The 27,884-nt window shown below is 32.4% G+C and overlaps 5 protein-coding genes across 9 annotated transcripts; 3 read left to right on the forward strand and 2 right to left on the reverse strand.

Moving 5' to 3' along the window:
- The first annotated feature begins 525 nt into the window (after positions 1-525).
- Positions 526-1,780, forward strand: LOC132905757 (replication protein A 32 kDa subunit-like). Its single transcript, XM_060957337.1, has 2 exons — positions 526-985; positions 1,067-1,780. Exons 1-2 carry the CDS (start codon positions 730-732, stop codon positions 1,549-1,551), a joined length of 741 nt encoding a protein of 246 aa, XP_060813320.1. The 5' UTR covers positions 526-729; the 3' UTR covers positions 1,552-1,780.
- A 618-nt stretch (positions 1,781-2,398) lies between these two features.
- On the forward strand, positions 2,399-3,764 carry LOC132906215 (GPN-loop GTPase 3). Its single transcript, XM_060958195.1, has 3 exons — positions 2,399-2,652; positions 2,844-3,040; positions 3,128-3,764. Exons 1-3 carry the CDS (start codon positions 2,608-2,610, stop codon positions 3,735-3,737), a joined length of 852 nt encoding a protein of 283 aa, XP_060814178.1. The 5' UTR covers positions 2,399-2,607; the 3' UTR covers positions 3,738-3,764.
- Positions 3,765-3,905: 141 nt separating this feature from the next.
- Positions 3,906-6,840, reverse strand: LOC132906212 (PHD finger protein 12). Of its 2 annotated transcripts, none has more exons than XM_060958190.1 (6): positions 6,644-6,840; positions 6,217-6,459; positions 5,881-6,080; positions 5,465-5,739; positions 4,374-5,389; positions 3,906-4,281 (listed from the first exon to the last, which is right to left on the reverse strand). In XM_060958190.1, the coding sequence occupies exons 2-6, from the start codon at positions 6,262-6,264 to the stop codon at positions 3,907-3,909; spliced, it is 1,914 nt and encodes a 637-aa protein (XP_060814173.1). In that variant the 5' UTR covers positions 6,265-6,459; positions 6,644-6,840; the 3' UTR covers position 3,906. The 2 variants fall into 2 exon arrangements, with proteins under 2 accessions (XP_060814173.1, XP_060814172.1); XM_060958189.1 differs by having other exon boundaries at positions 4,374-5,392; positions 6,644-6,836.
- Positions 6,841-7,078: 238 nt separating this feature from the next.
- Positions 7,079-8,913, forward strand: LOC132906216 (large ribosomal subunit protein uL18m). Its single transcript, XM_060958196.1, has 4 exons — positions 7,079-7,482; positions 7,585-7,698; positions 7,908-8,151; positions 8,310-8,913. Exons 1-3 carry the CDS (start codon positions 7,307-7,309, stop codon positions 8,143-8,145), a joined length of 528 nt encoding a protein of 175 aa, XP_060814179.1. The 5' UTR covers positions 7,079-7,306; the 3' UTR covers positions 8,146-8,151; positions 8,310-8,913.
- Positions 8,914-9,396: 483 nt separating this feature from the next.
- On the reverse strand, positions 9,397-26,269 carry LOC132906213 (protein Wnt-5b-like). 4 transcript variants are annotated; one of them, XM_060958193.1, is made up of 10 exons: positions 24,701-25,564; positions 24,125-24,437; positions 18,719-18,891; positions 16,134-16,218; positions 10,957-11,222; positions 10,437-10,617; positions 10,189-10,300; positions 9,995-10,097; positions 9,747-9,914; positions 9,397-9,604 (listed from the first exon to the last, which is right to left on the reverse strand). In XM_060958193.1, the coding sequence occupies exons 4-10, from the start codon at positions 16,211-16,213 to the stop codon at positions 9,417-9,419; spliced, it is 1,098 nt and encodes a 365-aa protein (XP_060814176.1). In that variant the 5' UTR covers positions 16,214-16,218; positions 18,719-18,891; positions 24,125-24,437; positions 24,701-25,564; the 3' UTR covers positions 9,397-9,416. The 4 variants fall into 4 exon arrangements, with proteins under 4 accessions (XP_060814176.1, XP_060814175.1, XP_060814177.1 ...); XM_060958192.1 differs by lacking the exon at positions 18,719-18,891 and having other exon boundaries at positions 24,701-25,563; XM_060958194.1 differs by lacking the exons at positions 18,719-18,891; positions 24,125-24,437; positions 24,701-25,564 and adding an exon at positions 26,246-26,269.
- Positions 26,270-27,884: the final 1,615 nt, after the last annotated feature.

The following is a 27,884-nucleotide window of genomic DNA, read 5'->3' on the forward strand; positions in this document are numbered from 1 at the left end:
TAACATTAAAATAAAAATGATTATATAAAATAAAAATATTATTATATAAAATAAAAGTATTATTATATATATACATAAGAGATAAAATTCGCGCCAGAAATATTTGTGTTGCGCTATTGCGTGAATTTGCTTTTGGTAAGATAATGTGAAGTTGCTTTCAGAGATTATATCTAGAGAAATTCTTAGAAATTAGGAAATAAAAAAAAGGAAAATTTTAACTGATTTATTGTACAATTATGTGTAAAATATATCGCTTATGTATGTATTATTATTGTTCTTTCGCAGATTACAGACTTCATAGAATTCATATATATCGTTTATTGTATATTGTATATTATTGTAGCACGATGCGTTTGTGAAGTTTTGTAAATTATCATAAGTAGTATAGCATAGTATAAAATCGCAAATCATGTAAGGTGCAATGTATAGCCTGTTGAACGAAACGACGCAGAAAACGTAAACTCGAGTTTCACTGGTCGACAACCAATAGTTGCAACCAACAATCAAATTTATTTACGTTTACTGCCTTGTCTCGTTGAGCAGACTATGTATACTTTCAGTTTTATTTCATTGCGAATCCAGTCTATATATATATATAATTTATGATTGTACGTTCGCGCGTAAATTGTATGACTTTAGCTATAATTTACTTTTGTCACATGTTGATACTTATGAACACAAAATTTTTTAAATTTATCAGTCTGTAAAAATAATCAATTAAATATCGATATGTGGTCATCAGATTTGGATAGCAGTATAAATCCTCGAGGTGGATTTTTGGAAGGTTTTAACAAAACAGAGGGAACAAGAGAGCGTAAAAAACAAACTATTGTTCCTGTTATGATAGGAAATTTATTTTCTTTTTCTTCCACTGACGAACCGAAATTATGGGAGATCCCGGTTCGTATGTTTATGGTTGTTGGATTAATACGTAATGTTGAAGAGACAACAACAAAAATATCATATGATATTGAAGATGAAACAGGTTTAATTTAATTAATATTTATTCCTTTTTCCAAGTTTCTTTTTCCTTTGTTTTTAGTTCTTTCTGTATTTATATATTTAGGTACTATCACTGCGCTTAAGTGGTTAGAAATGGATAAAAAGACATCAGATACTACAATGCAAATAAATACATATGTTCGCATAGTTGGTTTTCTTAGAGAACAAACTGATAAGCGACATATTTTAATTTTACGAATGTGGCCACTACAAACCTTAAATGAATTAACAAATCATATTCTTGAAGTTACTTATGTTACGCTGAAAGCTGAAATGATGGCAAAAGATGTTACAACATTAGAGAAAGAACAAGACAATAAAAATGATCTAAATGGAGAAGCTGCTTATTATGGAATGTCAGAAGCACAAACTTTAGTTTATAAAATTATTCATGCACAAAATGATACTGAATCTGGTATTGAAAGAGATAAAATTAAAGAAAAAGTACCAAACTCACTTTCAGGGCAAGTAGATGAAATTTTAGATTTTTTATCTTCTGAAGGCCATATATATACAACAAGTTCAGATGATTATTTTAAAACAACTTAAACAATTAATATAAGTTACGATCTTTTTCTATTTATCATAAATATCAAGGTCTTTTGTTCAATTTGTAACATATCAAAAAAATAAATATACAACAGTAATAGTATATATGCTATGTAAATGCATGTAATTTTTTTTAATTTTTCCATATATGCATCAATCTCAGAAAGCAGTATAAATTTTTTCATTTACTTTTACTTTTTGTAATCTAATAAATGTTAATGTGGAAACTTCTTTTCATTGATGTATTATTTATAATAATTTTTATTTTTAATATTCAATAAATTTCTTAACAATATAGATTTTATGTACTTATTATAAAAACTATAGGGAATTATTTTTATCATATTTTACTGCAAAATTTCATAACTAGTATTTTATGTCTAAATATAGTAATATATAGAAAATTTATAATCTTTCTTTTTCATTTATTTTTACTAATAAAATAAATTTATTTTTATTAATAAAATAATTTCATTAATTTTTACTAATAAAATAATTTATTTTTATTAATAAAATAATTTCATTAATTTTTACTAATAAAATAAATTTATTTTTATTAATAAAATAATTTCATTAATTCTTACTAATAAAATAAATTTATTTTTATTAATAAAATAATTTCATTAATTTTTACTAATAAAATAATTTATTTTTATTAATAAAATAATTTCATTAATTTTTACTAATAAAATAAATTTATTTTTATTAATAAAATAAATTCATTAATTTTTACCAATAAAATAATTTATTTTTATTAATAAAATAATTTCATTAATTTTTACTAATAAAACAATAAAATAATTTTTACTAGTAAATTTTTACTAACAAAATAACTAATAAAGTATAACTCGCCTAATTATAAAAATTTTATTTCACTAGAAGAATTACATTTGTACAAACTGTGAAGATTCTAACCCAAATATTAACCTTCTATTACTCAAAACCATCAGGTTTGATAACCTCAAATAGTAGAATAGTGTTGACCTCCAACAGTTGTATCGCTTAAGTGTATTTTATTTAATTCGTATAATATTAATTTAAAAGCAGAAGAGCAAAATGAGATACGCGCAACTTGTGATGGGACCAGCCGGTAGTGGGAAGGTATTCTTTTCTTCTTTTATTAAAACTTATGAATGCAAAGTATAAGTATACGAAAACGATGCAATTAAAATGTGCAATTAAATTAAAATGAACACATAATTATATTAATATAAGCATTAAACAATACATACATACTTTCTATTAAATATGTATTATATTACACATTAATATATAATAATCTTTTTATACAGTCCACTTATTGTTCTGCTATGCAACAACATGCAATCAACGAAAGACAAGTAATAGAAGTAGTAAATTTAGATCCAGCAGCAGAATATTTTGTTTATGACCCTTTAGTTGATATAAGAGAATTAATTCAGTTAGATGATGCTATGGAAGATGATGAATTACGATTTGGACCTAATGGCGGTCTTGTATTTTGTATGGAGTAAGTTTATGAAATAAATTTTACTTTCTGTATAAAGATTATAGTAAAGTTAAACATTTTACATTTACAGTAAAATTTTATTTGTAGGTATTTAATAGAAAACTCATCATGGTTAGAACAAAAAATTGGTGATGTGGATGATGACTATATCATCTTTGATTGTCCAGGACAAATAGAGTTATATACGCATATGACAGTTATTCGTCAATTAATAACAATGTTGGAAAATCTTAATTTTCGCATATGTGGAGTATTTCTAATAGATAGTCAATTCATGATTGATGGATCGAAGTTTTTGTCAGGTACAATGGCTGCACTTAGTGTGATGATTAATTTAGAATTACCACATATTAATATCCTTAGTAAAATGGATTTACTATCAAAAAGTGCAAAAAAGCAACTAGACAAATATTTAGAACCTGATCCATACAGTTTATTATCAGACATGGAGAAAGATTCTTGGAATGAAAAATACAGAAACCTCACTGAAGCAATAGGAAGGCTTATAGAGGACTACAGTTTGGTGCGTTTTTATCCATTAAATATAAAAAACGAAGAAAGTATGGCAGATATTAAACTGACGATTGACAATATTATTCAATATGGAGAGGATGCTGATGTTAAGATTAGAGATTTTGATGAACCTACTAATGACGACGATAAAGATATAAGTTATGATGTAAATACATTAAAATAGTTTTACTCAATAAAATATTTTCATGAATTATTTTTTTGAAATTTACTTTCCAATGCCAATGAAATACAAACAAAATAAAATAAAAAGAATTCGTTTCATTAATTTAATTACCGGTAGCTTATGAAAATATCTGTACACGGAAATGATGGAATATTTACACTATAAGGATTCATCGTTCTAAATGTGCATTTATCGTATTAAATACAAACATTAGGCATCCAAATGCCAGTGTCGATCCGTGAGCAACAATAGCACTTCCTTCCCACCCTTCTTCTAAGTGATCTTTATTTTTTGTTTCAGACCTTGTCAAGTTACATTTACATAATACTCTTTTCTTCTCTATTTGTTTTTGAGTCAGAACCTTTTCTCTTATTATAGCCTTTACTGCTTCTGTTGTATCTTGTTCCTTAGTTATTAATTGGAATTTATCATCAGTTTCTTCTTTTATCTCTTCTACGACGCCTGTATAGTTACAGGAATATAGTACATTATCAACTACTGTTCCATATTCACTATAGTTTAATAATTCATAACGTTTGGTACTCTGTAAATAAAAGAATACAGATAGATAAAATAATACATCTCATAAAATATTTAATGAAAACGATACATATTGAAATCGTTATCCATTATTACCTCGTCGAAAAAAATAATAGCGTGTTTTGAAGATGTAAAGCTACAGTTACCATAATTAGATAAAACTAAATCACAATTTGGTCCACTTCCAATAGTAAGTGTTTTATGAACCATAAAAGTTGGTGGTTTAGGTTTGTGATTTAAAGAAAACAATGCCGCTCTAGCCCTTGTTTGGCAATTAATTATGTTATAATTTTCTCCATCTGGATCTAAAATTTGTTCTAATCGTTGTAATGCCAATGCTTCTAAAACTGGTCTTTCAAGTAACTGTATACCTTCTTTTACATCATAACCAAACTTCTCTGAATAATATTCAGTACTAATGTCATCATTACAACTACTTTCAGTTACATTTTCTTGTTCCACATTTTCCTCATATTTAATGCTACTTGTATCTTCTTGATTACTTTCATCCTTTATTTCATTGTTTTCTTCAATCTCCTTTTCTACTTCCATTGATTCTTCCAATTTTTGCACTTTTGTATTTTCTTTTTCTACTTTAGGGAGTTTGTTATCATTATCTTCCACATCCTGCACTTTAATATTTTTAATCACTGGTCTTATGACAGCATCATGATAAAATTGTACAGGATCTAATTCTGGTGGGTGTTCATAATGAAATTTTACAGAACAAGGTACCTTTACTCTTGTTCGACCTTCTAATTTGATCTTTGTTCGAAAGAGTGGATTTGCAGCACGCGCTTTACGTAAAAAATCTAATTTTACTGCATGTTGATCTATACGTTGATTGGCATATTTATCCCAAAGTTTAATACGTTCTGTCACTCTACATGAGGTTAATAAATTTTGATCTATGAAATGATTTGGATGATTAGGACACATCCATCTTCCAATTGGAAAAGCAGTGAGTGGTGGGTCTAAACAATCTTGATGAAAATATAATGGACAATAATCACATGCAATTAATGGTGCTTTTCTGCAACTACGACCACACTCAAAGCACAAACGTGCTGGTAAAGGTACCATTAAATTATTATCTAAACAGTGACTTTTCCCTACTGAAAAGAAAAATCTTATAATTAATAATAAATTATGCAATAAATATCTATAAAAAATTAAATAATATATACCATTATTACTTCCACTTTGTTGTTTTCCTCTTCTACCTGAAACATAATCTACTTTATTACTACCAGGGAACATAATTGGTAATTGCAATTCTTTAGGCAATTCAAATTCTCTGGGATTAACTAAAGATGCCGCCAGAGCTAATACTTCTAATGCAGATTTTTTTTTATTCTTTTCATTTCCTTTAGTATCTAACAGATTTCTTTTTGATGCACATCGGCAAGCATAACACAACCATTCTCCATTAGGAATATCTGCTGGATCCACTGCTGGATAACTGCAAATGATTATATATATAAAATTTAATTCATTTAAACAAAAAATTAGATTCAGTAAGCATTTTTATATTTAAAAATAATATTACTAAAGTCAGAAATATTGAATCTCATTTCTTTCATCTTGAAGTATCCAAACTCACTGGCATTGCAAATGATATGATGCAGGGCATTTGTCACAACATATAAGTTCTCCTCCATCTCGACAAGCATCACAGATATCATGATTGTGGCCACGTCCTCTTCTTTTAAAATACGGATGCTTTTTTTCTTCTTTGTCCTTTTTATTTTTTGCTGTTTTAGAATCTTCTGATACAGGTGGTGCTATAAGAGCTTGAATTTGCTAGCAACACAAAAATTAATTATATAAAAATGAAATAATTAATGAAATATTTAAAAATTTTGGATATACATAAGAAAATTATTATATATAACATAATTTTTCATAGATAAACGAATTATATTTCATTCTTACTTACTGGCATTAAACCACCGATCATTGGAAAACCATATTCTACAGTACCCATTTTGAAAGTAATTTTTAATTCTTAATGCTATAAATTTTTCTTGTTCAACGTATAACATTCGTTTAACTACGAATTATGTATTTACTCTCCCTTTTCATTTTTCATATCTACGTTGGTTATGTATAAAACTTAGAAAAACAAAATATTAGATTTATACACTTAATCCTTGCAAGATACTGTAGATTGTGCTGTCCCCTGTATAAGAATTCAAAATTTTAAAATAAATTTATGTAAATTCCATGATATATTTATTACTTTATATTTCTTTCATACAAATATAAACATTTCATACATCTACATTCTTACATTATTATTCTTATGTAATGATGCTTAAAATATGTAAAATTCAAGTATCTGTATTCTCTAATATACTTCTTACCGTGTACTGCTTATACTTTTTACTATATGCTTAAGAAATGTGTTTTTCTATATATGATTATATTCTTCTTATACTACATACTTGTATAAACTATATTATGTGCATATATACATACTTCTTATTTCAAACTAAGAGAGGTGATATTTATATTTGTACATATGTACTTGTAGGTTGCTGTAATCTTACATAAATTTATGAACCAACAAAATATAAAATGTTATTTAATATATTTTAATTTTGTTTGTAATAAAATAAGAATATTAATAAATATTATAATATTATGATACCATATTAATAAAAAAATATTAGCTCCTTTAAATAATTAAATAGTATGAGAAAAGAATTCATTGAAATTGTACACATAGATTAAGTAACACTGAACTTTGTTAATTATCTTAAAATAGACTTTTTATTATTTTAATTGAATTAAATCCAAATATCATAACATGTAAATATTATGAAAAATGTTGTCTATTGTGTTATTGATTATGTAGTATCATTGAGTGAGGAGTTCACTGTCCAGCTTATATTCATTATTTGTGATTGTCTGGAAATATTTAAAGAATTTGAGGTTTAAACGAAAGATATACATACGTATACATTTTGCTTGCATTTGAATAAACAAAATTATTAAAATATTTATAAATTATATAAAATTTCAAAATGCTTCGAATATCTACCAATACCTTAATTAAAAGACAAATACATGGAAATGCAGAAATAGTAAAAAATTGTAAGGAAATCAGAAATCGCAATCCACGAAATTTAGAACGTTTAAGAATCGCAAGGAAACCTATAGGATATGCTCTTGATAAACATGAATGTGGATATTGGCATAAGTAAGATAATTACCATAATATAATTTTTTCTGTTATAACCTTAATAGTGTACTAAGTTTTAATACCGTACCTTTCTAACATTTGCGATCAAAATTTGGATAGGTTGGTTGTACGTACCTCTCAACGTCATGTTACAGCAGAAATATGTCATTTTGAAAATGGTCCAATTATCACAATATCAAGTAAAGATTGGGGATTGAAAAAACAATTATATAGGTTTGTAGACACTATAAATACATGAAATAGAAATGCATTAATTTGAAATTTGAAATTTCAACTAGCAAGAGAAATGATGACAAAGATTTCCAAATGTTTTATAGACTTACGTAGATTATTTGATTAACTAATGACAAATTTTAAATAGTTAATAATTAAATACTTTTTAAAACTCAAAAACCAAATTAAAATTATACAAATTATTTTAGCACAAATGATTATATAGCATATAAGTTTGTGGGACGTATGCTTGCACAACGTTGCTTAGAAAGTGGTATATCTGAAATTTATTTGAATAAAACTTCTTTAGTTATTGGAAAGAAGGTACAATCACTAATCGATACACTGTTAGAAAGTGGAATTTGCTTACAAGAACCAGAAGAGTATAAACACCCAAGACCTGGGACCATGAATTATCCAGAGAAACCTTGGGAAACATATGAATAGTATTCAGTTGTGTATAGATATTATATAAAAGTATATATATAGTACACAACAATAAATAAAAGTTACATAAACTAACAAATTTTGCATTATGCATTTTGTCTATCATAAAGTAAAGTAAAAATAATAATAATTTTCATATTTTGGTCTTTTAAATTTTATTACAGATCTTTTGAAGTTAGGAAAAAATTTGAGGAAGGATATTCAAAAACATATTGTCTATTTTAGTATTATCTGTCTTTATTATTTAAGCACTTCTTTTAATTGGAATATGCAAATTTATACAGCATACATTATATAAAGATAGCAATAAATAATCATGTTAATATTAAATAAAATTTAATTTATGACAAATACAATAAACCTACTGTGCTCAATAATATTAAATATGTATAAGTGTGCAGGATTTATCATTACTACACTAGTAACTATAAACTAAATTAATACTACATATTAGGCTGACTTATTTTGCATGCTAATAAAAATATTTCTTTACAAATATAATACTGTATTAATAATTGTATCATAATTGTAGATAACAAAATATCTAAATAGTTCAGAAAATTTATGAAGTCTTTTATTTTGTTTTTCTTTTTAATTTATGAAGTCTTTTATTTTGTTTTTCTTTTTAATTTATGAAATCACAGACTGTGAGTCATTTATAAAACTTAATTTGGTTGAGTTAACTTCATAAATAACTACATAGACATTTATAGCTTTTATTTTTGTTACTGGATTTTGTAAAGTGCACTTATATTTATTGAGACTCTGTAGAAAATCCTGCACATATGAAAAAATAAATCTATATATTACACTTTAAACAGTAATAATACTTCAGCCTAAAAATTTAAATTTGAATTTTGAATACCGGTAATAGGGCATATATTTCATTGTTCAGTAATATCAAATTCATAATTTTTAAGATGTAAGCAAAGTGTTTTTAATCATTTAACTATTTTCGGAATTTTAAAAACTTATTTGTATTCATTCATACATCCAATTTTTCATGAGAAAAATCTATAATAGTATAAAATAAAGTATTAGTGTGCATATTTTAAGTTAAATACGATATAGAAAATTTTTTAAATGATGATGATAATAGGTAAGCATTTTACTAAAGTATTTTGCTAAACGTTCGTTATAATTTTAAGAAATGTATATACACAGTATAATATTCCCTAATAATTGATGTCTATATGAAATACCGAGGAGAATTGTATCACAAAAAAGGTACATAAATTTTTCTTATGAAAGTATCAAATAAAATTGAAATTTTATTTGCAAGTATGAATATCTACGCTTTTAACACAAGTTTTGCATTCAACGAAACAACACCAATGAAATTTGCACTCGCATCGTTCTCTAATGGTTGATTTTTGTGTGTTATATCCTCGACCGCAGCAAAGAAGATTACATCCATCCATACCGGATGATGTTCTGTTGCAAATTCTTCCGTGCGTACCTAATAAATATTTATTTTTTGTAAAGAAAGAAAGAAATTTTTATAAGCATAGTCTCGTGTAGTATTTATTTAATGTTTTTGAAAATTACCAAAAGAAATTAATAAATTGATCATTTAAAGTTTTTGAATAAAAATTTGTTACCTAACGATCCAAGTGTTTCATTAGGAAGACAATAGTTCGGAGATTCATCCAAATAAACTAGATCATTCGCAGTAGGTAACGAAAATCTTGGATCTCGCATAGACAGACGCCCACGTCTATTTACTCTCACTTCTGTTGCTCCATCATATTTATCTAAGAGAAAATCACCTGTAAAGATGATTAATATGTATTTATAATACTATTCTATTATCGCAACATTAAAAGTAACTATATTAAAAGAAACATACCAATTTCTCGGAAGGAAGCAAGTTGCTGCCAGCAAGTAATTAAGCTGCAACTTCCAGAAACTCCGTGACACTTGCATGTTACTTTGGACCGTTTTATAACAGCCTTTGGAAATTTGTTAATTTCATAATTATTAATGCTAATGATTTCTTTGTCGCTATTTAATAAAATGAAAATAAAAAAGAATGAAATTTACCCTGCGTCCGGCTTCGTTATTATGAAGATTCATTAAGCTTCTGCCTTGTTCTCTACTGCCTCTTTTAAAACTTCGCTCACGTTCTTTCACATCAACGAATGCTTGTGTAAATCTAAACAGATAAAATCTGTTAGAGAAAGCTTTCGATGAAAGCTTTGAGCATGTTAAACATTGACAGTAATATACATACAGATTAGGGAGAAATTTAAAACAGTTAGTGGAATTAAAAAAGAGCTTGCAATAATTACTTGTAACCGTATTCGAGATTGTCTCCGCAGCCACCCCAGATCCAGTCTCGCTTTAGATCTCTGGGTCTGCTGCTTCTAGAACATCCACACGAGGATAATTGCCCATCTCTGCAAGATCGGCTAATCGAATATACCACTCCTGCAGCTGTGATCGCATGGACAAACGCAGTCTCTCTGCTTGCTAGGAAAAGGAACGCGTCCGTTTAGATCTCTTTCAGCATTTAAAGCTATATCAATAACTGCTTAAAAACTTATTTATAAATGATAACATTTTAAAAATTTTATTTGTTTAAAGAGAGTTCTTATCTTTGATCGATCCACGAATTAGTGTAATATTCTTCATTTCTTCCGTACTGTTTATTGAAACCTACCTATCTCTTGATTGCAATAATGAGATCATCGCATCGTGATGTGTCTCTTCGTAAATAAGAGGTTGTTAGGAAACAAGTATTGCCAACAAAAGGTCATTGACGAAGAAAGAAAGAACTTGATATAAGTAGCTTGTATAAAAGTGTTATACCTATTCTAAGCATAGGTCCAAACACTGACTCATCAGAGACAGTGGAGCAATTCCATCTTCGGTCGTGAAATTGATGCTGGCACTCGTGAATTCCAAATTTTGCACCCTTTGCAACACTTGGCATGTGATCCACGGACAACTGACATAGTTTCCCTTGGCCTTGCGAGAGCCCTTTTAGCCCATGACAAATGCTCGATGCAGCGACGTCGTAAGTTTCTATCATCTGAGCAGTTTCGAGTTGTGGAAAGTGTTGCAGGCCGATGTTTCTGAAACGATCACGGGAAAAAGCGGTACAAACGTTAGGATAAAATCAGAACGGAAAAGAATAGAGCGATAGAGTAAGGTCATAGAAAACAATAAATATTATTTAACTTAATAAAATAGATTTATAGTTGTATTCATAGAACTGATATAACTTTTCCACCAAGCCAATATGTACCTCTGTTGAATAAAAATTAAATCCATCATTTTGATTAACGTTAAACATTAACTGTACTGAATATTGTTTGGGATACTTCAGGGTAGCGATTAACAATTAATAGACGTTATTCAAATATCACGTGTATTTTTACATTGTTTCTGTTATTTTATATTATATTAGTAAATTTCAATACGAGTTTTACAAGGATAATAAGTTTCAATGGAATCTCGAGCGAAATCTATTCTTAGCTCGAACAAATAACTTCCAACGTGGAAGCTTGCCCGATATTTCCAAAACCCATCTCGATCAACCACCCTTTGTTCAATACTCGACGCCCCCTTCTTTTCCAAAAGGCGTGTATAAATTCGGTCGAACTTGCAAAGATTTGTTACGCTGATTATACAAATTTGGAGCAGAAAAGCCGTGGGCGAAGAACGGTTCTCCGTGCCGATTTTTAATGGTACATTTGTGAGTCAACCGAGCGAGATGATGGAATGATGCCGTCACGGACAGAAGTCAGGGGGTCTCTAACGGATCTACCAATCTGAAATTCGAAACGGGTGCTCGTAAAGGTTTTACCAACGATATAAGCATGAGTATGAGTGCATGCTGTACACACTCGGATGCTCTGATATTGCCAATCGAATACATAAAATAGACGCAGTCTAGCGACCTCAATGCGCAGGATTGATGGGCAAAACGTGTAGGAAACAATAGGAAAGTTATGTCATATATGGTGTATATATATGAGGATCTGTGTTCGATATTTTAAGGGTAGTAGAACGGGTTAAAAGATCAACATGTAGTGTACAAGTTGTTGGATATTCCCAAGTATCGAATCAAATTAATTTTCTCGTTCGCTCTCCTTACACTGCGATGAAATTTGCCCAAATGTTAAACGATGCCTTACTATTTTGTTTGAGTATAGTATTTAGGAAAGTAGATGGGTACTAAATTAATGAAGATTTTTACGATATCAAGGCTCTAATCATTTTCAATTGTAAGCAATATTCCAAAAGATAAAAGCTAATTGTCAAATTTTTTTAATTGTAACTTAGAAAGAGATACAATTTGTCCCAGTTATGTAGACTATTCTGTGTAGGAGATATCGTTCCTGACGTTAAGCAAACTGTATTATTACATCTCAGATGTTTCTATGCCGTTGTTTACTGCAGTTTCTAATCCCTTTTACTGGGGTGAAAGTTGCGCGTGATACTATCCCACGTAACATACAGTGCTTGAAGACATCACCGATAAATATTAAAAAAAAAATGTAAACGATTTCAAATCAAGCAATTTGACTTGCATGAACACAAGCTTGAAGCGAAGTCACTGGAATTAAAGAAGCGAATTAATTAATCTTAACGAGATTTAGAGGATTAAGATTTCCAACCATTGGTCTCATGGTAAACAACACTAGGGTGTACATAATAGACTACATTAATATTCCGGAACACGTTTTGGTTGTGATATATTATCAGCTTTGCACTCCCCTAAAACAATGACGCAGGGAATCATGGGAGGGGAACGATAATATTTCGAAGGATCCTGCCCACGCAAATTCGTGGGGCACTTCGTAGGCCGTGCCGTCCCAAAAAGTAATGCCCCGTGTCTCTTAAAAGATTATACCGGCAATCGTATGGTTTTACGTACCGGGTGTTCTAATTGAAATATTATATTTAATTTTAATTTCCCGTTGAATAAACTTTGCTACTTCAATTCGTTGATGTAATCCTTAACTCTGTCATCATTTGGATGAAGAGATAGAAATGGGGTCAATTTTAATATGTATCTAGGAATCTAATAATAAGTTAATTCCAATATAAAGTAAAAATTTACAAAATTTTACTTTGTATGAGATTCGATTGTTACACATTGAAATATCAATCAATTTAAATATAATCTTATGTTCTATTATTCTAAATCGGATATGTGATAATTTTTTTCTGATAAACATTGAGGAGCGACGTAGATTTTATTCCTTACAATGCTCAGGTATACGTTAACCACCTTATTTTGCGTAGGAGTAATGTAATCGATCCGTATTATTTTAGTGTTAGCAGAGACGAACGATTGAGATAATGATTACTATTAGCAGTAGTAAATTATCAACCATGAAGTACGATCTCTCCATTAATACAACTAAAAATACACATTCCTTCGAGACTTTAAAAGTTACTTTGACTGTGCTCCTCGTGCAAGAAATTCTTAAAGAAATGGCTGTGAGTTTATGAGGATTTTATCTTTGCTTGCCGAGGATGAAAACAACGAAACGTAGGAATTTAAAAGTAGGCAAAATTTTATGCAATATATAAATTGTTTCAGAATGAGCAAAAATTTTATCGATATCATAGTTATACCGGCAAAAAGATCAAAACGGAAGAGAGGAAGAAAATAAAGTAAAGGAAGAAGGGATGAGAAACAAAGGAAAGGAAGAGCCCATTTTGGAGTAACACGTACCTACTTTTGTTCCTACGGTTCAAGCAGGAATTCTTCGTTTTTTATGTTACTGTTTCTCCTATTTCTCATTTTTTTCGCTCAACATGCACGTATCATTTTGTAGAAATCTAAGAAACGAAGAATAAGAATTGATCATATTACAAGTGAAAGAAACTATATGCTCGATGTTAAAGCGAATCGAGCGAATTGCTAGCCGATTTCTAACATCGAACGAAAGAAACTAAAACATCTAGTGGAAAGTATCGTGTCGCGGCCAACAATAACGCCGCTTTCTTCTCACGTGGGACGAGAAAAATGTCTCGAGGCCACCCTTTAATCTGACTGTTTCGATATCGTCGCGATTCACGGAGAAATAGTGCACCGGGAATGGCCTGGTGTGAATCAATTCATTCCTGTACTTAAACACACGCACATCGCCGTGTGTCCAGAATCTAATCTGGACACTGGCTCTTAGTCGTGACTTAAGGGGTTGTTACGTTGATACTGGAGGGTAGATTAGCGAGAGAAACGCGCATTTTTGCGAGAAAATTGTTTTATCTTGCATAGACCATTGCTCAAGTTACGCTCTATCTTATTGCCGACTGAAATGTCGTGTAATTAATTCGCTCACGTAAAATCGTAAGTCATGGAAGAATTTAAGTCAGCCATTTACGACGCACAGAGTAGATATTCACGTCGGGTCCGTTCGCTGGATAAGGCATATAACAAGGATATGTGGCGAATGAAAATTTGAACATATAAATTTTTAAGAAGCAGATAAGGTGGAAATTCACTGAACAAAATCTGTATCTTTAAGACAGAACTCTTTGGTTTTGTTAAAGTATATAGAAATTGCACGAATATTGAAAGTAATTTATTAAAAGCTCTTTGAAAGATCTCTCAAAAGTTCAGATCTAATTAGGATGTGGTAAAGATAAAATTAAAACGATCAGAGATTACATCCATCGAGTTCTTAACTTAAGCTCAGATAAGAGGGATTAACTTTTATGGAGATCCTGTGAGTCCCGCCCAAATGATTAGGCATTTTCTTGATCAGAGACGCTTAACGATGAGATTTAGAAAGAAAAAAATCACTGTAATGACTGAAAGGGCTATTGATCATTTATCAAAGATCGAAATCTATTAATGTCATCTTTTGAATTTTGAAATGGGAAGCAATGTGATGGAAAAGTTGGTAGCATTTATCAGTGATCAAATGTGTTTGTTTCTCGACATACTTTCCTTAAAATTAACAACTTTAAATTAATTATAATCCACTTTCGACACTCGCAACTTTGACGTATTAGGTAGAGCCTAGGAAGAAAAATTCAACAAATATTTATCAAACGAACTGGCCCTTTTTTATTTAATTTTTATTTCATTTGAAGCTTCGTTCAATTAATTTTAGAAATACCAAAAGTTAATACGAAGGCTATCTCAGGTAATATCTTCAACAAATCTTTGCTATGAAAGGGAAATTTTGAACAACTTTCTCCGTTTTCCTTTCTACTAAAAATATTTGCGATTTCAATTCAACTGGTCAGAAATTTCGACGAAAGGATTTAAAAAAACATAAAAAAGCTTTCATCGAGGGTAGACCCAAAGCAGAACAAAAATACCATAATCCCAGTGATTTCCAAAAATCCAATTACGAAGCGGGGCATAAAAGATCTTCACGGATGAAAATTCCACGCCATGAAAAACTGTACCGATCTCGGAACTATTCAATGATTTGTCATGGACGTGCAGGGGTGGAAGTTAGGGGTGACTAAGGCAATTCAGAAATTAGACACACCGTTGTCGGGGGTACTTTGAGAAAGAGGACAACGATTCTATGAAAAATCCTTCGATCGTGTTCCCACGACGCGATTTCGTCTCGCTGTATACAAAGAGCTATAAATTATGGTAGTCGTTGCGTGGGCAATTTTTGCGGGAATTTGATGAGGGTAGAGAACCGTACCTTTCTCTTCACGACATATTAATTTATCGATTATCGTCCTGATACCCCGTACTTGTGTTCTTCGATCTGTACCTTGAAGATTGCGCCGAGTAATTAGGCAATTTTGCGTAGGGGTTGCGAATTTCACGCTTACTCCTTTAGGGAAATCTGAATTATTATCTGCATTTAATAGCAAACATTATGAGAGAATGCACATTATAACGTTTTTACTTAAATGTTTGAATATTCGTAATTATATAAAAATTGGATATTACATTCGTAATTGAATATAATCAGTTATATCTTAACGGTATCGAAATACTCGATATTGGAACTTTAATTTAAGAAGCTGGTAATTCTACAAAAAGGGATACTCACATCCATGTTCCTGGTACAGTCAATGCTACGACGATGAGAAGTAATCGCGAAATAATGAGTAAGCCGCTGCAAACTGCCATCTTGCCTGCAAAGTAATTTCGATATAAGTATTAACTTCCAAATTGTCTTACCATTTTTCTCGATTAAATTCTAATATACAAAAAATAAGACTAAAGAAAAAAAAAAAAGGCAGAATTTATATATTGCGATGTGGAATATACATGTTGTCGAACGTATCTTGAAACACGCAATAAATCGTCGACAATAAAAATACATATCTCCATTAAAAAAAATCTCTTTAAAAAAAATCAGAGTATTCTATTAAGTTTCTTCCATCAAATCAAACAACTTTCGTGTGTAAAGATTTATTTGCATTTACAATAGCGTGTATGCACTTGAACGGACCCGTTAATATTCGAGCTCCATTAAAAACCGTGTTATTCGAATTAAAAATAATTTTCACGAAACACAATCACGAAGAGTATCTCCTAAGAACATTTCACAAGGGAATTCCAAACAGTAACACCAAGTGCTTCACCCGGTATACAAAATGAGTACGTGAGTACACGTACTAGTATATACAATATACATATATACGTGTATACCAGTTCTGTGGGCTGCAAGCACGCCGTAGCCTCGGCTTGAAACGAAAGACACCTAAGTCCAGGCGATTATGGTACATCGATTCGACATTACACCTTGCTTGCTCCTGAAGCGACTCACGAGAGTCCTCGGTTCTTGTTCTCGGTCCAGGCTCCAGCCATGTACGCGACTGTTTAATAGAAACTACAGACCTGAGTTACGACTCGTAAACTCTATAACTTTTCATTTTCAACTGTTACGCTACGGTGACACGAGAACTATACCTGTTGATGAGTAGAGTCTAGCGACAATATTGTATTTATGGTTTATGGATATACTCTCGCCTTGATTGCACATGGCGAACGTACACACATCTGTTTGCAAGCGTTGAGTTAGATTTGAAAAGTCTGTAATATTTTTAATACGTATTGCTATCAAGTTTCGTGACTTAGTAGAAAGGTGGTTTTAGAATTATAGCTTTGCTTTAAATTTAATTCTGGCAGATTCTGTTTTGATAGCGGAAATAATAAATTTTCTGAATTTTTTTAGTGTGTTGTTTTTTGATCTGTTGGTTTTGTTAGTATCAAAGTGGAATGTCTGGAATTTTTCAGTAGAAAAGCCATCATTGCCCAGTCAAACGGTATGAATTTTATCTTATTGAAGCTTTTTGATTCTCATGAAAGCATTAGTGGGAAATATCTTAATTTAGACATCGAGAACTAATACAGAGGTATTTATATTTTCAAGGCCACTTTTATCTTCATAGGCAAAATACATTATTTATTAACTACTTCGAACAGTTTAATTTTAGCAAGATATAAATACTTCTTTCTAAATCTAAAATAATCACGATCTCATTTTAGAATGGCGTTGCATCTCAAGGTCTTGGTAATCGATGACAGGTTCGTATAAAAAAGTATACCTTGGGTCTTGTTCGCGAGTGAATGATCTTGGGTAACCCGATCGCGGATCAAAAAGTTCCGCTACTGGTTTTAAAAGAAGCGAAAGAAGAGGCGCGTCGTTCATTAAGAAACGCTGCGCTGTTAAATCAAAAAGCTCGGCCCGATTATGGCACATCGATTCTTGCGTTACACCTTGCTCGACCACGACGGGTGGCTGTTGCATTCAAAGTTGCCCGCTGCGACTAGTTAATATATGCTACTCGCTGAAGTTACGAGTCGTAAATTTTGTAACTTTTGATCCCGGCTTGCTATAATTTCAGTGAACCGACCATGAAACAAATTAAACACGCTTGCGAACGGGAGCTTTTTAAAGGAACATGGTATCCTGTCGTCAGTTGCAAAATGTATGTCAGCAAATTACCGTAGATGTAACGTTAGTTTTAAAAAGTGAGTAAAAATCCAAAGGTACATGCAGTACCTTTATGCGCTAACATGTAACAGTTTATTTGGATTGGATTTTATTAGTAAAACTATAAAATCGTGTATATCCAACGTGTATATCCAAATTGATGCAATGTACCAAAGTTACTAATGGGTCGATGAATTTTACAATCAAAATTTTATAGCAGTTATCGTCTATCTAGTTATTTAAATATTACATTTTCTGATAAAATTATTTCTCCTAAAACTCTGAGGTTTAGAAATTTATAGCACATATTGTCAAATGTGTCTTTTTACTACTGGACCCTCAATTACCGAAAGATAAGGTGTTATAATTCAGTTTTAAGGGTTATATGATGACTTTCATGACTGAATATAAATTAATTGCAGCCGGTAGGTTTCAACAAATGGCATAGGTATATTTTTACCAAGATATTTATGTCTGAAACTGGATAGGCAATAAATTTAAAAATAACATAGCGTACTATATCATTTAGGGAGAGAATATAAAAATTCCAGGATTCTAACAGGATTTAAAGCTTCTAGTATACTAGAAAAGCACCCTGTATATCCTCGTCTATCTAACCCACGCGATCGAGCAGAATATTAGCCGGTGTATAAAATGCATTTGTGATCACGACAGGAATGTAAATGGCGTACTTCAGCACGTCTCTCGCGGGGCCGGCCTCGAATTATCAGCAATAAAGTATCTCGCTGGCGTGTTGAACAAGACATGACCGGCGGTAGTGCAAGCACCGCTACATTTGTTGCTGAATGAGTTGGTCTTCGTCGGCTGATCGTTGATCCTGCGCAGCTGGATGGTACCACGCTGGCTATAATGATCGTAAAAGATCGTTGATCTAATATTAAAAGCGCACACGACGTTCCGTGGCTAACGGCCATTGAAAAGAGGAAAAGGAAATCTGTGAAGTTTCAAGAATCCTCGGCTCGCGATGATAATTAGGTACAGATCTTTAGGACCGCGAGGACGTCGTATCTTCAATCGTCGCCTAGAGATACGTTCGTTAACTTTGCCAAGCGAAAATTTTATTTCAACGTAGATGATTTATTGTCATAATTAGTCGTATAATCATTTTGTTATTGACGTGCTTTTTCGATAAATATTTACCGGTCTACCGGTAATCAGAATTTTGTTTCATTACGACAAAGATCGTGGTTTATCATTATGATCTAAAAGTTACGGAGTATTAATTGGTATAATGATAAACAAATAAACGGTATATAACTCGCAAATTGCATAGAGGATTGATCTTTATTAATTTATTCATCGAGTTTTCTTAATCTTTTTAAGATAAATTGAATTTATACAAAGAACTAGGAATCGTATTAAGAAAATGTATTTATGTACAACTTTTAACAAATAAAACGCGTTAATATCTTTACCTGTACTTCAGATAGTAAATTTAAGAGCAATCTGGACGAAACTATAAATACCATAAAATCATGTTTCATCAAACTATATAATGATCGTTTTATCGAGCTATGTAATAATTCATATAATAATGAAATGTATGTTTTATGTAATCTGGTTGAGACGAATGTATAAAAAAAGTTGACATAAAATGTAAAACATAATTTCATTACTTTACTATTGCTGTTGGCCTTGTAGAGAAGCGCAAAGCAGCCTGCTTCCACCTGACCAGGAAACATTATCGTAACTTCACTGCCGATAAACTCACTGAAATTCTACGGTACACGTTTGCCGGCTACGAATATCTAAGTGGAGAGTGAGAAAGAAGAAGGCCAAGAATTGATACAAGCGGACGGGAAAGCATTAACATCGCAATTTAATTCCTGTTAGACTCGTAATTACATGCGCATTTCAGATATGTATATGTAGAATACGCTCATTCGGATCGCCATTAGACATTGGTTTTGGAATAGTGTAAATGTTTTGGGAAAAGTATAAAATATATTTTTATTAATTACGTTGCTTCCAAAATGGTGGAAACATAAATTCTCGGCTCCTTTGAAGTAGTCTTCTACGATATGAAAATATCCTAACTTATAATCGTAAAAACGATGCTCCGCCATAAATCGTTGTCTAGACAACATCTACTTGCTATCCTTTTCAACAATATTCGGTAACCGCTTTGTTTAAAGGACAGTGTTCCAATTTAGGAGACATCGTGACGGCTTTATGCTTTACATCTTTCAATTCTATCTCGCGGTTCTACGAAACATGCAGTTCAAACCATTAACTTTATTACCAGTTTTACTCAAAAGGAGATGTCATACATAAGTGAATCTCGGTTAGCATTAAGGATATAGTGTATATACAATGCTACTCTTTGTTTTATCAATATAAGATACTAATACAACAAATATTTTTAACACCAAGAATATTACATAATATTTTGTATGCACTTAGCTAAACTGTTGATAGAATACAATCCAACATGGTTGAGGATCCAATGACGTCTATTTCAAACTGGATTTTCTAAAAGAAACACGGTCTTAAACGAAAGAACTAGATTCTTCCTGTTCAACTTTATCTGTGCACATAGAATCACCATCGATCACCATCAATCCTACGTTAGTATTTTCGAGCCGTGTGCTTGTAGCTAATCTTTCCAGATCGTAACGTTCGATTTATATGACATCGAATACTTTCGAAGTATACGAAATAAAATATTCCTTGGACGATATTCTGCTCGACGCTAGCGTATGCGATATGCAAGCCTGTGTTTTTACATTTTACAGGGCCATTATTCCACGTTCTTAAACATTCATAAATACCCAGACCACTTTACACCCAGGTAAGAGCGGATCGTTGTTTTCCATGGCAGGGAAAAGGTATGCACGTCGTTGCATCAACCTGTCCTCGACGAGTCGGACCGGGATTTTCACGAGGAGCGGCAGGACGACTCGAGTCCTCTTAACGAAGTTGCTGGATAGGGACGATACGAGAACACATTCACCGTACGCGTGCATGCGAGAAAACGAGAGCGTGCTTACCCGGCTTGTAGACTCGAGAGGAGAGAAAGGAGGTGCGTACAGAGGACTTCAGGTGAGGGACAGTAGAGAGAGAAAAAAGAAAGAACTGAAAGAAATAATGGTGGAAGGGGATGAAGAGAAAGTTAAAGAAATTGTAAACATACGAGAAAGAAACAGGAAAGAAAAAAAGGAAACGATAATGTCAAATGGAAAAAAGGAGACTGAAAGAGAGAAAAGAAAAGAAATTGGATAAAGATCTTGGGGGGAAGCAAGCAGAGGACGGAACGGTAGAATGTCGAACGGAACAGGAAAAAATAAAAATGAAAACAGGAAAGAGGAGATAAAGAAGAAGATAATTGATCGAGGTAGGAGGAAATTATGAGAAAGAATAAAGAATGAATTGATATAATGAGAGAATAAATCGTTTTGATGTAGAATATACGAAATTTTTATTCGGATAAAATTTTCAACGATTAAAACAATTACAATTAAATTCATAAGTCCGATAAGCTAAGTATTCTCACATTTTACGCCGTTTACTGCTTTTGCTATCGCATGGGATACCTGTGCGATGATACGGGTATTATAGGATTTCAGTAGGTTTATCGGCGGCAAATTTATGATGTCTCCCAGTCAGGTGGCGGCTAACTGCTTTTATCCATACTTACGTATGGAAATGGTAAAGTAATACGGATGCTTATTGAATTAAGCAAATTGAACTCGCTTAATTACGATGGAAATAGTTGTTCAATTGAAAATATATAAATTCGAATTAATTGCGATATCGATAATGTACATGTTTTAACACGCATACGCGTTATTTTCGCCGGTATATTTTAAATATTTGTCAAAGAAAGATTATATACTTCAATAATTACCAAAATTAACATGAACTGAAATCTGATTAATCACATAATTATCAAATTCGTTTGGTGATTAAATTTATAACAATAAATGATTAAAAAAAAAAATCGACAAATGAAAAAGAAAGTCTTCCACCTACAAAAGGTTCGTTGCAGGATGCACAATGGCAAGGCACAATAGTTAGACAGCAGTACGATAAAACACGGATAATCATCGGATGAGAAACACCGGGCCTCGTTAAAAGTGTTCAGCAATTAATCTGCCTCGGGTCTCGTAAATCATTGAGCGGCGATCACAGAAGGGAAGTCGTGGATCAGCGGCGCGAATGTTCATCGATCGATCGAAGCTACCTCTCAAACGAAAGCTTACCTTAACGGCAATGTTAATCGATGTCGAATACCATCGCGCACACTGATTCTTCGCTAACGAGATCCGATTACTGACATTGGCGAATTCAACGTCGAGAATTCGCATAAAATCCACAGTTAAGCCACTTTTCAACGACGCTCGCATAACTTTTTGTTGATTAGACGAAATGAGAGAATAATTGCCAGATTTTTTAAAATAAAAGCAATAGTATCTGAACCTTCTTGCGGAATTTACCTAATATTATTAGAATACCTTAACAAATTATCAATTCATTAACAAATTCTTCTGTACTTTAACGATAGTATTATTTGTGATATTATGGTGAAATAGAACTGTGAAAACAATATTATAGAAAATTATCGTTAAAATTAAAAATGAATAATTTCAGAATAAACAGAGCACTAAGAATGACTAATAGGATAATTACGAAATACACAGAGCTAAAGGAAACGGTGTACAAGGTGTATTATATGAGTGATATCCCATTAATTCTTATCGTAAACTTCTCAATCAACGTTATTCCGCAATCTACACCGGACAACTTTCATCGTCTGCAACCATATACTATCTATGTATATCTGCTAGTACGAAAGGCTAGCGTCTTGCGTATCTGTCGTATAGCAAGGAAGTTACTTAGCAAAAGCTCAAACTGATGAGATAAGGTTGCTTGGTGTAACCTGCGTCTCATCCATAACCAGATATATGTTACGATAACGGAAAACCAAAACGTAACAACTTCTAAAATATTCGGTGGATTTGAAATGTCCATAATGAAATGCAACAGAGATCGTTTTTGTAGAACTTACATTTTGTTCAATGAGATACGTGTATATTCCTTTCAGTCGCTTCTTTTTAGAATGCTTTCAAATTTTACAGATATCTAGAATATCCTGTGCTCCAATTTCACTCTGGTTTCAGTTGTAGAAACTATACGGTACATAGAAACCATACACAAACAGTTTTAATGTTTTAAAAACTTCAATGTAGGATTTAACATAGGATTGAAACTTAGTAGAATGCTTTTGTTCATCTCTGTATAGTTGACTTAATAGCTCTTCGTTATTGAAATATTAAAATAGTCACAGTCCCTATATTTTCTGCTTAGAATCAATTACATAAGCCATGCATGCTTTTTTTAAAGATCCTACGAATATATCAAATAATCTGAAAGCTAATGTAATTAACCCGTCAACTGTTTTATTGCTCACGGCTCCGGCATTTCTCTATTTATGCGGCGCGAACGCAACAAAACCAGATAGATCAGTTGCATTTTTCGCACTATGTGAACTAGTTTCGATAACGCCGGCCATTTAAAATTCAACGAGATATTGTTCCCGGAATAAATTGTCTTGAGTCGAGCCGCCATCGAAACGCGATTTGATATTACGATATGCGTATCCGTTTGTCAAATGGGCATTACAAAGATCCTAATCATTTTTGCAACGGGAAGACATTCCAAAGGATATAAACTACTGATTACCAAGTTTATTTACGTCATTTAATCGTCATGTTTAAGAGAATCGCTGTTAGGTTTATTTATAAGCAATTATTAAAGAACATATACCACTATACGTATGTACGTCAATTAAAAGGAAAGAAAAACTTAGAAAAAAAATTGAATTTGCGATACAAAAACGAAATAAAATTTCAAAAGAAAAAGATGTATTATTTAGGTGTAGGAATGACTTTTCAAATTACATGGTCTTATAAAGGGTTACTGGGTTAAAGGGTTAAATAGAATAGGCTTTCCATGTATTTATAATCCTATCGATTTTAGTTTCTAATTACAATATTAATACGTTAATCACAAAGGCAAGGTTACATTATCGATAGTTAATTATCATAGCCCATTAAACCGATTAAACGATTACTCACCGAACCAGGTGTATCCAAAGTCGTTAAGGACGAGTTAATTATTGCCCCAGTAAAATCGGGCAACGTTTCACTTTTTTATGGACGAAAGCCACACAACGACACTTACTTTTTGAATTAATACCGATAACACAACTCGTGTCGGCTCACTTTCATCGAATCTCTGTTCAGATTTCCGGTTTTGCCGGGAAACCCATCATTTTTCACACGGCACAATTCATATCTCATCTTCAGTATCGAAACATTTGATCTTCACAAGTACAGCGGAAGAAATTGTTTTCGATGAACAAAATTTTCTTTTATCTTGTTCATGTCCCTATATAAATATTACATAATATAGAATCGTTATAATATACAGTTAGCGATAGTTCGTTTCAAAGATAAGCGAACAATTCATAACTAAAATTAAAATTATAGTACCGTCACAAAATTCTTTGAAAATAAAAAATTGAAGATTTTCAATAATAGGAAAAGAGAAAGGATTATTTGATAATCAAATACTTAGGTATACTGCTAACTTTTTTCTAAAAAAAAATTTTGATGACGCTTATCCTCATTAGTATGTTTAAAATATCTCACGGTTTCTTTTGTCTTCAATCATTTCCATCATGAATTCCGGCGATAATAGCGACGCCGATCATACAGAGGGTGTAAGGAAACTTTCGTCAGTCACCGTTGATGAATATAAAAAAAGAGGAATCGGCCGTGAAACAACGATCACCTGTTAGTCGAGGCAACCGGTCGCGGAAGTGTCATCGAAAACAGTCACTCGAAACACCAACGGGTAAACACATTCTAATTCTCGATCATTTCGTAAGCTCTTCAAACACCGAAAGATTTCTTGTCACTTCCCTTTCTCGAGGCGTCCCCGACGAACGCTGTGGTTCACCGTGCTAAAATCCTCTCGACCTTCTTCGTGGCCCTTCATTCTCGTCGATTCAAAAAACGAAGCGTCACCGGAGCTGTTACGTGCAACTCCGAAACAACTTTACTCTCCTCCGGTCGAACGTCTTAAGAATCACCATCCACGTTGACTGGAAACTTATTTTAAAGTGTCCTTCCTGTTCACCACTTTGAGATCCCATAAACGTTACGAGACCAGGGGAGCAGAAGGAAACAGAACCATATTTGGCACGTGAAATTCCAGCACGATCGAAGGAATTTTTCAGGAGCAGGAATCGAAAGAGGTTTCCTTCCGTTCGAGGGAGACTTTAGACAGAGGTAGGCAGGATCGGTAAAAAGAAGCCGGTCCCACGGCGGATCGGTTGTTGGATCATCTCGAGGACGTGTGCTGCCTCGTGGCAAGAGGCCAGAGACCGAGGAACGCTGCGAAACCGACTTGGACGACGTGTTACTGCGGAATGGTCGCAGAGTGCAGGCAGAATCCACGAGACCGTGGTACGTTTCGTTCTCTCCCGCTGCCTTGTCTCTCCTGCACGCCACGGGATCGGTCTCTCCTGCTCGTTCTCCCAAAGAGGGAGCCCCCTCGACTAGCGATGGCCTTAAGGCACCTCGAATCAGTTGAAACTGGCACTGCGAGTTCTCCATTATCGTGATTATTCACCGATCGAATGACAAAACCGAATAGCTTTGATTTATCTTCTATAATATGTAGCTCGACATATGACGAATAACGTTGAAGATAAATTGTGGCTAGTAGATCAGTTCGGATAAGTATTCTTTTTTAGATACGTGTCGCTATTGAATTTTACTTAATTGTCGAATTTCTTGAAAGATTTATGTTCGCTGTTTCGTTGAATAATTTACCGCGTTAACTACCGAGTAAATTTGATGTGTTAACCAGGGCGTCAAAATGGTATCACTTATTTCAGTAAGTTCAGCGTCGCGTTCGCGTAATATACAAAACATTTCTTTGAAATGTGAGTCTAACAAGCCATTTTGCCTTATCGTCAATTATCAACCACGTTAAAAACATGCATAATAAATAAACATATCAAAATCTCTTATTGGACGTACATTTATACAATTTTTTAGTAAATTATAAATGAATATACTGTAACAGCTCTGTTCCAGAAATTGTTGAATTCTTGAACTGACAATTCTTATAAATCTGAAATAACTTATTAGTTGTCGGAAAGGTACATTGAATCGTGTGGAAATTACTTCAATTAATCGGTGACTTCCATGACGTCAGTGGAAGGTCTAGGTGCTAGTTACCGGAGATCCCCAATGCCAGTCAACGTGTCAATATACGTGTAAATTGTTTGAAAACTCGTGATATAGGAGAAACTGAATGCCCATCACTACCCTCGACGGAACTCGCCGGCTGCTTCTCTCCCCTGTTTCCCTTTGCCTTTCTGTTTCTCTCCTTCCCCTCTTGCCGCTCTCTGGCCGGTTCATTGGTTCATCGGTGCACCGGTCCAGGCTCCGTATTCTTCTCTCTAATTATACCGTTACGTGCAATCGCTCGTGTCAATTAGCAGCTCTTTTTTTCCTGCCCGAATGCAACCCCTTCTTTCGCGAAGGACCCCGAGGAGGATTTCGATTCGACTTCTCCTTTCTTTCTTCTTCTCTCTCTTTCCTTCGAGTGATTCCGGAGAGACAAAGGGGTGGTTTCGTGATCCTTCTCGTTCGACAAAGATTTTTTTAGGAATTCAACAGAGGAACACCAACGAACGAATATGGTATAGCAAAAATGAATCGAAAGCCAATTTTCGAGAACATTTTATTTACAAATTTCTAAAATAAATGGAACAATTTTTCCGTTATATTTTTAAAATGATTTGCCGAGTAAATCTTTTAAAAAACCAGTGTACAAATCACAGAAGTATTCAAGAAAGCAGTTGTATAAAGCAATTAGAAAGAAGTAGGGTATCTAAATAAAACTTTCATAAGCAAACAATAAGACGTGCTATCAAGGTCTTGATACATGTATTAGTTAATGAAGCGAATTCCTATAGTAAGGAAATTCTGTAGAGGTATACTACAATACGTATACACGTAGTCATTTTTATAAATTTTGTAGATCTTTACATTTTTAGAAATTACACGCCATTATTCCTTCTATAACGTTTAAATACTGATTATAATTCCTATAATAAAATATAATATTTCACGTATCACAATCTCCAACTGAAATATGTAACCGTTTGATTGCTAGATAAACAACTGGCTATAATTTGCATATATATACAATTAGCGATCTGCTGATCCGATATATCAATCTTTTAGTCGTTTCGTTATAATAATATATTATTATTGGCTTCATATGATTATCGTCTATACTATATTAGCAAAATGGCAAACCTATATTTATTCAAATCATATCTATTATAAATCGATATTTCTATAAAATATTTTTACGTTGCTTTTCTTTCAAAATAAATATAATTTATTACATGCTGGGTATGTATTATAATAAAAATACTAAGCATGAAATAGAACAATCCTTTGTATGTATATCAGGATTAGTTGGAGTACAATGTTTAACTCTCAGTGGGAAAAAGAATGTCGATACAATTATCGCCTTTAAAGGTAGTCTCCCTTCGGAATGAAGTTGGGTCATTAGTAAGAAAGGCAGAACTCTTACTCACATCGATGAACACGATAAACCACTTGTTTTACATGTAAACACGTTCTGCTCTGGTAATTGAACGGGTTCATTCTCAGGTTCTTCTACCTATTATTATCGAATTGACATTGAAATAGCGGTTTCTTTTGCAAAAAGTATTTTAGAAACGTTTTCATAAAAAATTACCGAAACAAATAATTACGTATAGACAATGATTGACGTGATAATAAT

This window comes from Bombus pascuorum, chromosome 4 (genome assembly GCF_905332965.1).
Source record: "Bombus pascuorum chromosome 4, iyBomPasc1.1, whole genome shotgun sequence".
Taxonomy (NCBI): Eukaryota; Metazoa; Arthropoda; class Insecta; order Hymenoptera; family Apidae; genus Bombus; species Bombus pascuorum.

Coding starts and splice junctions, on each gene's coding strand:
- LOC132905757 (XM_060957337.1), top strand. CDS start 730: ATGTGGTCATCAGATTTGGATAGCAGTATAAATCCTCGAGGTGGATTT. Junction 986..1,066: donor TGATATTGAAGATGAAACAG/GTTTAATTTAAT, acceptor TTATATATTTAG/GTACTATCACTGCGCTTAAG.
- LOC132906215 (XM_060958195.1), top strand. CDS start 2,608: ATGAGATACGCGCAACTTGTGATGGGACCAGCCGGTAGTGGGAAG. Junction 2,653..2,843: donor GACCAGCCGGTAGTGGGAAG/GTATTCTTTTCT, acceptor CTTTTTATACAG/TCCACTTATTGTTCTGCTAT. Junction 3,041..3,127: donor GGTCTTGTATTTTGTATGGA/GTAAGTTTATGA, acceptor TTTTATTTGTAG/GTATTTAATAGAAAACTCAT.
- LOC132906212 (XM_060958189.1), bottom strand. CDS start 6,264: ATGGGTACTGTAGAATATGGTTTTCCAATGATCGGTGGTTTAATGCCA. Junction 6,081..6,216: donor TGATCGGTGGTTTAATGCCA/GTAAGTAAGAAT, acceptor TTGTGTTGCTAG/CAAATTCAAGCTCTTATAGC. Junction 4,282..4,373: donor CTATTATTTTTTTCGACGAG/GTAATAATGGAT, acceptor TTTTATTTACAG/AGTACCAAACGTTATGAATT.
- LOC132906216 (XM_060958196.1), top strand. CDS start 7,307: ATGCTTCGAATATCTACCAATACCTTAATTAAAAGACAAATACATGGA. Junction 7,483..7,584: donor GAATGTGGATATTGGCATAA/GTAAGATAATTA, acceptor AAATTTGGATAG/GTTGGTTGTACGTACCTCTC. Junction 7,699..7,907: donor TTGAAAAAACAATTATATAG/GTTTGTAGACAC, acceptor AAATTATTTTAG/CACAAATGATTATATAGCAT.
- LOC132906213 (XM_060958191.1), bottom strand. CDS start 24,731: ATGATGGAAATGATTGAAGACAAAAGAAACC. Junction 10,098..10,188: donor ATAACGAAGCCGGACGCAGG/GTAAATTTCATT, acceptor AAATTTCCAAAG/GCTGTTATAAAACGGTCCAA. Junction 9,605..9,746: donor TGAAACACTTGGATCGTTAG/GTAACAAATTTT, acceptor AATATTTATTAG/GTACGCACGGAAGAATTTGC.